The 12,058-nt window shown below is 44.9% G+C and overlaps 1 protein-coding gene across 5 annotated transcripts in view; it reads right to left on the bottom strand.

Moving 5' to 3' along the window:
* TNIK (TRAF2 and NCK interacting kinase) overlaps positions 1–12,058 on the bottom strand; it is a 382,741-nt gene that overhangs the window by 66,948 nt on the left and 303,735 nt on the right. For 3 of the 5 annotated variants that reach the window (XM_078069267.1, XM_078069253.1, XM_078069254.1), the window contains exons 13-15: positions 3,874–3,984; positions 2,915–3,001; positions 1,726–1,914 (exon numbers count right to left, since the gene is read on the bottom strand). In XM_078069267.1, coding sequence (XP_077925393.1) covers positions 1,726–1,914; positions 2,915–3,001; positions 3,874–3,984 — 387 coding nt within the window. The remainder of the gene's footprint in view (positions 1–1,725; positions 1,915–2,914; positions 3,002–3,873; positions 3,985–12,058) is intronic. The other 2 variants (XM_078069258.1, XM_078069265.1) reach the window with 1 other exon arrangement.

Here is a 12,058-nt window from a genome sequence, read left to right as displayed (position 1 = left end):
ACATCCTTGGGAGCGAGATCGCCTTGGGGATCTCACTATGGTCCTTGAGGCTTCCTGAGCCTTCAGTTGTTCTTCAAGACCAACTCTAATAGGACAAGCGGGTCCACCTTTCTTCCATGAGTGATGCTTCAGCAGGAGTCTTGATCTGGAATCATTAGTTTCTGCAGGTGCTCCTGGCATTAGCTTAGCGGACCCTAGTTTTTCAGCCTTCTGAACACCTGCCATGATCAGGAGCTGTGAGTGTGGCTTAGCTGAGGGTTTCAACTTGGCAGGGCTAGAAAATGGGTTAGCAGTAAAGGAAGGTGGCATGTCTCTGCCAGCCAGGACGCATGTCAGCTGCTGTCTAACAGCAGAGTGATTCTGCTTAGTTGGAAGAACAGGTGGGTTATTAAAGGGTCGGTGTTGTACCTGGGAGTAGGACCACAAAACTGAGTTATTGATCTAAGAGAAAGAGGCAGCTGTTACAGACATAGGTAAATACAAGTCATCTTTATAGACTCTAAAGGAAAGTGATCAAAAACATTCTTCATGTGAAATCAAACAATTTTATCTACAGATTCAGTTTTTTAAGTTTTAAGAGAAAAAAGTTTGATTTTTGTAAAAATAGCACATGATCGTTAGAAAAGATTTAAACAATATATAAGAATACAAAAAAGTTTAAAGAAAATACCCTGCAGTTTCTACTGCCCTTGAGCAATCATCATTAACATTAGGGCAACATCATTGCAAGCATTTTCTATACGTACATAAAAGAGAATAAAAAAATATAAAAAGACAAAAACATTTTTGTAAAAATAGGACCTTATGTAAGAAATCTAGTTCTGGTAAGACTGTAGTCTAGATACTTGAAATGAGCTCTAGCTATAAATACCTGAAGATACAAGAACAAAATACAAAATAACACCAACATCCTCTTAAATGAGTAGCTCTGCTCACAAGAAAATAAAGGAAATCACCGGGTGCCACAAACAATGACAGAACAGAAAACCAGGCTGTTATGCACATGAGCTGACACAGTGACTCTTGGGAGGATGGTTAATCTTGGCTGATCTTATTTCCTTGCTTTGCCCATTTGCTTATCACCTTTTTTTCCTACCATCCAAATAGTTTTTAATTAGACTTTTAAAACAGCTCACCACAAAGCCAAGTTCTTGAAAACCCGTCCTCACTCTAGTAGTTGAATTGCAAAAGAAACACAAATGACCTCTGATCCCGGAAGTGGTCACCACAACCACAGGTCTGGGACCAACCGTGCGTCCATTCATACCATGACAACGGGGTGTCAGTGACAGTGCTAATGGTCACTTTCAGGGTCCAGGTACAGACAGGAAAGGATTCAACTTAAAATTCCCTGAGTCTTTATTAAATCACATTCTTTCAGGGGAAAGTCACTAAAAGTCCTCATGCCACAAACCCACTTGGACACCTATGGGAAAAATGATTTTTCTACTTCCTGCTATTGCTTACAAAAATCCCCTACATCCATGAAGATTAAAAAAAAAGAAAAATCCCTGAAAAACAAAAACCACTAATGGATTAAGGTGCCTTGTCAATTCTCTACGCAAATAACAATTATGGCTCTTCCAAAAGCAAAGCATGCACTTCTTACGATGAATTGTTTTCCAATTGTGTAGCACTAGTTTAATTCTCTGCTTCTCTTGGGTGAACTCACTAGAGCCACCAGCCTGGCCAACAGGACATGGCTACACTCATTAGTGCACTTACCTCCTTGGCCCATGCTGGTTTCTCGCTAGGACTCATCCCTTCTTTGTAATGGTACAGTGGCTTCTTCTCCACAGGCCTCTGCTCCTGCCGCTGATGCTGGAGAGACACCAAGTAGTCTCTCTCTTGCTTTAGCTGTCTCTGTAGTCTTTCTGCTTGTCTCTGTTCTTCCAGTTGTTTGCGCTTATATTCCTACCCGGACCAGAAAAGAGAAGCAAAGAAAAGGCCAAATCACCATATGGAAACCACTGGCCAGCACCGGAGAAGCATGCAATGGAGCCGAAAGAGATGATAACAAGAAAAGCCAACAGAACCACAGAAGGATGTCAGGGCGTGCCACGGGGCTGGGGCTTAGCGTTTCCCAAAAACACTACTGCTTTAATGGCAATCTCTATAGAACACCACCCCTTGCAAGATGACTTGTCCCTGACTGGGGACCAAGAAAGTAGCAATAATGAGGACATCTGGATGGTCAGTGCACAACCCCTGCAAAGAGCCATCTACTTCCCGGTTTAGTAATTAAACCACTCAGACATGTCCAATTAAGTACAAAACTAAATAAGTAGCTACAGATATTGCTCAAATCATCTTTTGTTTCACAAAACTTGGACCAACAAAGACCATTAGCAAGTGTATGCACAGGCTAAAAAATATCATAGAAGTTCAGTTAAAAAAAATGTATCAAGCAGCTCATTTGGAGAGCAGGGCAATAATAACAAAAAAGTACTTCAAGAAGAAGCCGTGTGAGCAAGCAGGGAACAGAAAATGTTCCCATCGTAAGGGTAAAGCTAATAGTCTACAAATGAAATATGACTGCAGAGCTGAGTGGGTTCTTACAGAAGAGGTGCATTTTGCTGTGATTGTATTCCAGCATGTTGCAAATGACCTTAAAAATTACTCTGCAGTAAACACAGTGGGTCTCGAAAACAGCCTGAACTTGTAATAAGCCTGGATTCAGGCTAAAGTTTCACAAAGAGACGGAGTTACTGAAGAATGCATGACAAGGGTCTCCAACGTATTAAGATGGCCAACTAGGTCAGGAAATGTATTGGGTTTCCACGAGACTTTTGAGGTCCACGAGGCTTGGAGGGTCCCCCCCCCCCCCCCCCGTGGACTGGCATGTTAGGCACACACACACCGGGACACCGCGATGAACACAGAGCAGGCGGCTGGCCCTCGGCTTTCCCATTACCAGAAGTAGAGCTTGTTCATGCAGTAGCTGCTGCTGCAAGATCTCTAACTGTCTCTGCTCCTCCTCTAACTGTCGCCTGATGTACTCCTGGAGAGGTAAGCAGCAGAGCATTCAGAGGAACACAAAGAGAGAAAGAGAGAGAAAAAGAACCGGTAATTTCTTTTAGGTGATAAGAGCTGCCAAGTAAAGTGTGGAAGGAAGGAGGGAAAAAAAAAAAAAAAAAAAACCCCAGACACCTCCTCACCAAACAGGAAAAGAACCAAAGCAAAAGCACTTCAATGCAGTCAAAAGCACAAGTCCTGAACCTGCAACAGCCGACCGAGGGGGCTCAGTGCTTTGCTGTGACCGTTCGGTTTTAATAAACCCAGCTACATTTTCAAGCTTTTCATTGCAGGTTCCCTCTTTATGGGCGCCACCCCCTCCCCCCGGAATTAACAATGCTATCAAGTTCCGAGGCTCCCGTGCAAGCGGCAGGAATAAAATAATTGTGGAACGCCCGCAGGCGCGGTCTTTGTAAGGGACCCGCCCTGCCACCACTGTGCTGTCAGATCGTGGTTCTAACAAAGACAGAGGGCCCTGCATCCGTGCCTCAGGCATGGAGACCAGAGACGGCATGAGCAGAAAAGCCCTTCTGAAGCGATGAAAGAGGACCATGTGGCTCATTTATCATGCTTCGGCGCTACCTTCAAAGTAGATCCCAGGGTTGGGAGAACCCAAAGATCAAGGTTATGTCAGGGGACTTGGGCCTGGGCAGGAAGCGAGGCTCAACGTAACAAGGGGGCTTTGCCAAGGCTGTGCGTTTGACTTCTTGAATAGGTGAGAATAGCAGCTTGAGAAAGAGTAAAAACCTGCTTAAACTGAGCAGTCCTAAGAGAAGGTGACCACACCCCAGGGACGGATGGACGGCTGGCGCTGGGGCTCCCGCTGGGGCCATCTGTGGGCTCTGGGCCCTGCTGTACCTGCTCGTGCTCTGCGCGCCGCCTCTCCTCCTCCCGGCGCATCTGCTCTTCGTAGTGCCGGCGCTGCTCTCTCTCCTGCTGCTTCCGCAGCTCCTTCTCTCGCCTTTGTTGCTGTGGGGCCACAAGCAGACAACCATGAGCGACCCGGGCCTGGGGCGGAGCTGTGGGGAAAGCAGCAGCGAGGGCTGCAGATTCGCAGACGTGCGCCCTACTCCATAGCTGCCTACGTGCCCGAAGGCTCTTTCTGTCCTGTGCTCTTGGGGGGACTTGCTGGTGAGGATGGGGGGACAGAGAGCAATTCAGTGTCATGCAAATACCCTGTCATTCCCCATGCAAGTAGACTCCCCAGGTTTACTCCTCCTGGTTGCTGTTAAGTGCATTCTCCCTATTGGCTGATGGTGGTACTAATGGCATATCATCAACTGTTTATATGAGAGTCTATGGGTTTTAAAACATTTCCAATGCTCACGTCATTCAGTCTTTTCGACACCACCTAGGGCAAACATGTCATAGAGAAGAGAAAGCAAAATCCATTGAAACTAAGTGACATATTTAAGGCCATATGGTAATTAACGGCCGAGAGTACAACAGAATTCATTGACTCTGATGCTGTCCATTATCCTACCTGATACATCACGCCGCCTTTCTTTATTTTCTGGAGTAGTCACTTGTGAGTGTCAATTTCAACTTCTCATTCAAGTAAGACCCTTAAACTCATCATCATTAGCTCATACAATCACCATGCCCCCAACAGTGGAGAGTGTGGTCAGCACCTTTCATACTTTATCTTATTCAATCTTCACAAAAATCTGTTGATGCAGTTATTCTTATTATCCCCACTTTATATGAGAAAACTGAAGCACAGGGAGATTAAGCAATTGTTGAAAGTCATCTTCATGTTCAAGGTCATGCCCCAGTAAGTGGTGGAGCTCGATTTCAAAGCTAGGCAATGCAACTCCACAGTCTGAATTCAGTCATTACAGAAGATGAAGAAGCACCAGGAGTGATAGGAAGATCACAAATTAACCCAGCTCTTTATTATGCTCTCAGTAAAGGAGATCATCTTAGGAATAACGACAGGAGCCAATGTTTCTCAATGGGACAGTATTGTTCCCCAATCCCTGGAGCATTTGGAACGTGCAGGGGCATGGGGGAGTTTTTCTGGTGGTCTCTGGGACTAGAGGCCATGACTGGCACTTAGTATGAGGGGCCAGGGATGCTGAACATCGCATAATGCTCAGGACCGTCCCACATCACAAAGCGTTTTCCTATACCACAGGCCGTTAGCGCTCCTTTCGAGAAGCACCGCAGCCCTCGGTGTGGGCGCCCTGTGCTGGCATTAGGATTTCTTCTTCCTCAAATATGAGGTTTGGGGGAACCCATCGGGGGGTCTATTCCCCTTTAACATTCTGAACAGCACTTCACTGCCTGGCTGAGAACCTATGAGTTATCCAAAACAGCATGGATTGTGACCAGATCACACTGACAAGCTAGCTTTACGCAACCAGGGAAAGAGATTTCTAGGACAAAACTCTCTGTCACAGCCCCAGCTAAACCAAGCAGACATTCAAAACTCCAAAGAACCCACAAACAAGGAGGCCTTCCTAATGTGGCTCCCACTTGCAATCCGCTGGTCCTACTGTCTTCCAATGACTGCTGAGGCTTGGAGATAAGCTATAGTTTTTTGAGTCTCAACATCTATCCCTTCCAGATCAACAATTATTTGTCCTCCTTAGATTGTAGGCAACAGGAAGCCACTGGAGGACTTTCTGCAGTCAAGTGCCATGACCAGACTTGCATTTTCAAGGGGCCTCCTGACAGCCACGGGAGGGGGCAAGACTGGAAGCCGAAGTGCAGGGCTAGGCCATTCTCGGGGTGCAGGCAGAAAATGACAGGGCACCGATGAGTGAAGCAAAGGCAGTGGGAGAGTCCATGTTCATCACCGCTGCTGAGAATGGAGGCGCAGCCAAAAGGAAGACAGACTAAAAGCTATCCAGATTTCCAGCTCTTCTAATGGGACTGGAGTGGACACCAACTTAGAAGTAGAAATTAGAGTTAGGCCAAAATCAAATAGGCAGGATTTGGGGACTATGGGTCTTGTGAGGGTGAGTGAAGTTCCTGGTTGAGGGGCAGAGCAGATGGTTTGAAACAGAGGAGGAAAAGCAGGTTTAGGGAAAGGAATGGGGGGTATAGTCAAGCTCCAGATGTGTGATTATTTATTTTACAGAAAAATAATACAGGAAGATATGGGTAGAAAAGATCTTCAGAGGAACTGACTGAATAATTTGGATTACAGACCCAAAACAGAGATCTTTCCAACACTCAACCCAAGTGAATCAATGCTAGCACAGAGGATAAAATAATTATGTGTATAGATCTGGCTCCTGGCAGGAACTAGCCCTACTTTAATTAACATTTCAAGTTTTTTTACTCTCACCATCGGTCTCTTTCTTGACCAAAAAAAAATAATAAGAATAATAATCAAGGCTTTTGAAGTTTTAGCTGATTTTTATGTGAAGGATTTGTACATTTTCAACCCCTTTGCCGGGAATCAATACTGTTTTCTAATTACATGCCACTCAGGTCCTTGGGCAAGGTGTACACAGTATTGATGGCAACTCAGGAGGGTCTGTAGTTTCTGAGAAAGACACTCAGAAGTGACTAATAATTAATAATGATCTCACTCAGATCAGCTGCTGCTAACACATGGAGGCATCTGCCAGGGCTTTGGTTCCTGTGGTGAGGTTGGAAAAATAAATCACTTCCCCAACATTCTGAGGCACCTTGCCAATTTCCAGCTGCTGGGTTTCAATGTCAATGTCTTTCCTGGAAAAATCTTTGCTCTCTTTCCTCCTGGGCGTGGAGCTGTTTGGGGGGACATACCAAAACATGTCCAAGAAAGACCAAGTCCCCAACCTCAAGCAGACACCTCTACAAAGCTCTGATGACTCTTGCTAGAAGCAGCTCGTTGAGGTAAGGCCTGTGCTTGATTCCCACTGGACCTGCAGCCCCCCATGTGGGGCTGGGAACCTGGCAGGGACATAGAAGATTTTTTTGAACTGAACCAAGTAAGAAACTTGGGGCAAAAGAAGACAACACAATATCTTACATTTCTTTGGAAGCATTTTCTGTCTTCTCAATCCTTAGAGTTTATATTACAGTGTGCCTTACATTATGGTTATCTGAGTATGTCTTCCCTACTCTACAATCTAGGTTGAAAGCTATTTGTGGGCAGGGTCTCTGTTCCACTCTACTTTTTCTCTCCCACTCAATCCCAGTAAATCCCTGATACCATTGATATTTGTTGTACTCAATACAGTCAACTGGGTAGCAAGAGAAAAGGAGAAAGGTTGGCAGGGCCTCAGACCACCCCTCCACCCTTCTATGCCTTTTTCAAATAACCCTTCTGGGCCTGAATGGTCTTTTATGCTGAACATAGACAAGGTTTGATAGTATTTTTCTAACCAGAGAGCCACCAATGACTGGTATTGGCATGGCACCTATTTGCCATCTTAAAGAAAGGGGGGGGGGAATAAAATAAGGGAATAAGAATCTAAGCATTTCTAAATTTCATTTAAATTATGCATGCAGATGACAGTGGTCCTGTTGTCAAAAAGGAATGGCTTAAACCAACTATCCTAAAACTTTTGGCCGATGCCCCACCTTTACCGAACTGCCTAGAAGTATGTTTTCATCTACATCTTCTTCACAAGTTGTATCACTTAAAATTAGATATTCAATGGGTTCTTATAAGTTTCTTAAATTTTTTTCCTGGTTGGGGGATGATAGATAATGCCCACTCTCAAAATTTTCCAGGCCTTGCTCTATTGAAACAGGTCACTGGGATCTTCTTCCCCTCTGTCTTCCATGGATGTTCCCAAAGAATAATTTTGTTTAGGGCAGTTTTGGTTCTCCCCTTGGGTGTTCCCCTCAGGCTACCTCTAAGTGGAGGCCGTGTGGCTGTACTTCAAGTATGGGAACTGGTTAGTTTATCCAAATGAAATAATCCCGTTCCCTTGCTCAGGGGACCCTCAAAGGTTATATGTTTATCCCAAATGGATGATGCAGAATTTTGGCTCTTCAAATTCTTGCAGAATATCACCTTAACTCTTAAGTATTCAATTCTTCTTAAAGTTGTAACAAATAATCCTCATGGCTGATTGTCACAAAAGCCATGGTGTTGCTCTTTCTTTCCTTTTGTTTCTTTCAATGTTCCTTTTAAATGAAGTTTAACCAGCAGAAAAGTCTTAGCTCCACTAGTGTGCTCTGGCTCTTGCAGAAGTGACTGATGAACCGTCAGGCCATATGTTGCCCTTTACAACGTTATCAGGACAGTTGAATAGAGCCAAGCACTGTGTTTGTGGGAGGAACATCACCGCACACATTATTCACCTCATTACTCAACCACTACTAGGCAAGTGCACAGGCTCCCAGTTATCTCAGAACGCCTGCCTGAGTAACAAAGTTACTCGTATCCAATGGACAACATGAATCTCAAACCATTCGAGTTTGCCTCTTTTCTAAGTTGCTGGGGCCCTCAGAGTCAGACTGGTGGCCCCGTTCAGGCACCTGCGCTGGGCACCGTGTTGTGCAGGCATTCTGTGAACTGACCCTACCCTGGCTTTGTCTTGTTTTCCTCTTCTGCTTTATAGTCCCTTCTCCTTAATTTTCTCTCTTTTTCAATTTTCAGTTGCTATATTAATCTTTGTAAGCTACCTTATGTCCTCTTTTTGGAATAAAGCAAAATCACAAAGAAGTGTATACACAAACAAACGAACAAACAAATCTTGGCTCTCCACAGATTTTGAAACCTCAAAACCTCCCTTGGAAAGATCAAAATGAGATAATCAAGAAATTGTTGGCTTGTAATTTGGTTCTTTGTTTAAGAAGGTGGCACCTCTGTTGGTGTCACCTGAGCAAGTGGTTCAAGTTGTTTTTACAGCTGTGGGGGTCCATTTGCTCTGACCCTGCCATGCCCTCTCACTGAAGGACTGTCTAAGTGAGCAATGATGACCCATGTAGAGCTGGCTGGGACCGAAAGGGAAAAAACACAGTCTCCTTTCTAATCTAAAAGATCATACCATGCACCCGAGCCAATGTGGCTAAATGCAGCTTACCCATCATTCAAGGATATGGAATCTTTGGGGGGAAAAAAGTACAGGAATATAATCTGTATGTACGGCAATTATTTTTACCTAAAAAAGTACTGCATCATAGATTATTCTAATTAGAACCTCACATTAGCTCTGTCAGGTAAGTGAGGCAAATGTCATTTTCTTTATTTTCCTTTCCAGACTCTCGAGAAGGTTCATTGCCTTGTCAATGGCCGCATGCTAGGTTAAGGGAAAATCATGAAATGAATACAAATCATCATATCGGGCACTGCCTATGGGGGCCAGGTGTTTGCTTGGCTATTTACATGCTTCAACTCATTTAATCTCACAATATGACTACATACTTTATTATTATTATTCCCATTTTACAGATAAGCAAATTGCGGCTTGAGAAGTAAACTGTTCCATGTCACTCAGCTGGAAAACGGTGGAGCTTGGAATCAAGCCCAGGTCGGTGTGACTCCATGCTCTTTCCACTCCATGTCCTACCACTTCCCAGCTCCTGGAAACTGCAAGAGTATTCCAGCAATTGGAGATATAAGAGTTCAGAGTATGCAGGGAGTAAGAGACGAGCAAAAGATACCTCGTCTATCCTACCACCATCAACATTTCCTTCAATATCTTTTAGAAATTCCGGCTAGGATACTTGGCTGCTTTTTCTACTCACCGAATGTTCAGATTGAATTTGAATCTTATTCCCATGACACCCTGGTAGATTTGGGGCTCTGGGTCTATCTGTTATATACATTACATTTCCCAACATACAGACTCAGAGATAACACCTACGTTTGAGAATTAATATCCTGTAGCTGCAGTGACATGTCACTGGCAGAGGAGGGGGAAGGTAAGAGAGGCTCCAGGGCTTGGGGAAAGAACACTGGATTGGAAATCGTAAGACCAGGTGCTGGTCCTGCTCTGCCACCAAACCAACATTTAGACCACAGTCTCAATAACTATTTGTTTAACAAATGAGTGAATGTTACATGACCTCGAATAAGTCACCTTAACCCAACCTTCAGCCCGGAAGCAGATTAGGTGATCTCACAAGCCTGTTCATCTGAGTCTAAGCAAGGGTGTGCTGGCAAAAACCTAACCAACAATTCAGAACGAGAAGTGAAACAGAGCAGAAATCTGCTTTGCTCTTGGACAGCTCCACTTGCTTTTCAATCTGGGTGACCTCCCGGAAGTGGTGAGAGGGGAGCGCAGTGACTGCGGAAGACCGGAGTCGGCCTCCAGAAAACAGGCCAGCAGCTGCATGGGATCCAGTTGGGCTCTTTGGCAAGTACCTCAAACCATCCCCTCCACAAAGAAGCTCTCTGTTCAAAGACACTTGGAATGAAAGGACCCAGTGTGGTCTTTTGAATCGACCGCACAGCACACATGCCCCTCACTTAAATAGGACTGTTCTGTACAAGCTTTACAGCAGCTGTGAGGAGAGACGTGCAAGCCTTTGGGCCTTCCGTTCGCCCATTTTAACGTTTGCTCACGTTTCAGTTTCGGAAAGACCGTGGCAAACCAACCACTTGCAGGGCAAGGGCGCGATTCCCTGCAACTCACACCAGGATTCCAAACAAACACTAGGGGGTCCCACCTCTGACACCAGGCACAGCCCCATGCCCCTCCCTCCTATTAGCTCACGAATTCTCCCCACAACCCTATGGGGCATGCACGGCTGTCACCACCCCCATTTGACAGATGAGGAAACCGTGGCACACACGTCGGTATCTTGCCCAAGTTCACTCGCTAAGTGCAAAGCCAGGACGATACTCTATGTCTGGCTCTCGAAAGCCGCCTCTATGGATTCGAAAGCAGCTGGTTGAGACGTCTACATTTACAAAGTGAAAGATGTTGTCTTAGGCTTTTTCAAGTGGCCATTTCCCCTTCTTTTCATCTCACTTTTCAGAGAACTAGTGAGAAAGCTCAACAGACCAGACAGGCCTCATTCTTCACACTTGCTTTATACTACTAAAGTTTAACCATCCAACCTACCCATTCAGAGATTTCCTGGAAAATTAACTGCCTAAGTGAAGCTCTTCCCTGGGGCTCCTGGGTCCAACTGTTGATCAGTAGGCAGCCCTATGGCTAAGCATTGTCTGAGTACCGTGTGCGAAGCCGCTTTTCATGCAAGTAGCACAAGGAAAGAAAGTTCTAACCAGACTGAGCTAAGAGAAGGCTTAATGAAGAATTCTGGTCCTGCCTCTTCTATGGGGGTGATCAAGCTCCTGATTATCTCTGGGCTGCAGTTTTACCCTGGGAGAGAGGCTTCTGGGGTTTTCCAGGGTATCATATAGGGAAGCCAGAATGACATCCTGAGCACCTATGACTTCGTAGGTTAGTGAAAAAGTCAAGGGCAGTTGTAACTCCAAATTCCTTCTGCCATCATTTGGAAGACTCTCAGATGGGGTCCTTAATAGGAGACTTAATAGCAGACTCTCAGATGGGGTCCTATGAAAACAAGCCCGTTATGGACCCGTTTATTAACACAATGTCCCGCATCTGGGATGGTACTGAAGATACTAAATTGTATTATACATAGAAAGGCTGACAGAACTGGTGACAGCTGGGGAAGAACATTCTCATTGCCACAAACATTTCTGGCCCTGATGTGGAAGGTGATTTAAGTTTCCTTTACCATAACTCGTGTTAATGCAGGAATATCACAAGGACTTGAATCGATAATAGGAGACATTTTCTAACATTAGGAGCTGCTCAAATACAGAATATGTTTCCTCAAGCCTCTAAGCATATAAGTAGAGATTATATGTGAAACAGGTTAAGTGACTATCTGAGGACCATTGTCAAAGGGATTCCTGCTTTGAGAGAAGAATTGGCTTAGATCACTTTTTTTTTTTTTAAAGATTTTATTTATTTATTTGAGAGAGAGAATGAGACAGAGAGAGAGAACATGAGAGGGGGGAGGATCAGAGGGAGAAGCAGACTGCCTGCTGAGCAGGGAGTCTGATGCGGGACTCGATCCCGAGACTCCAGGATCATGACCTGAGCCGAAGGCAGTCGCTTAACCAACTGAGCCACCCAGGTGCCCCTGGCTTAGATCACTTTTGAGGTCCCTT

This window comes from Halichoerus grypus, chromosome 1, assembly GCF_964656455.1.
Source record: "Halichoerus grypus chromosome 1, mHalGry1.hap1.1, whole genome shotgun sequence".
NCBI classification, from domain to species: domain Eukaryota; kingdom Metazoa; phylum Chordata; class Mammalia; order Carnivora; family Phocidae; genus Halichoerus; species Halichoerus grypus.
This window is presented reverse-complemented; position numbering and strand designations above follow the sequence as displayed.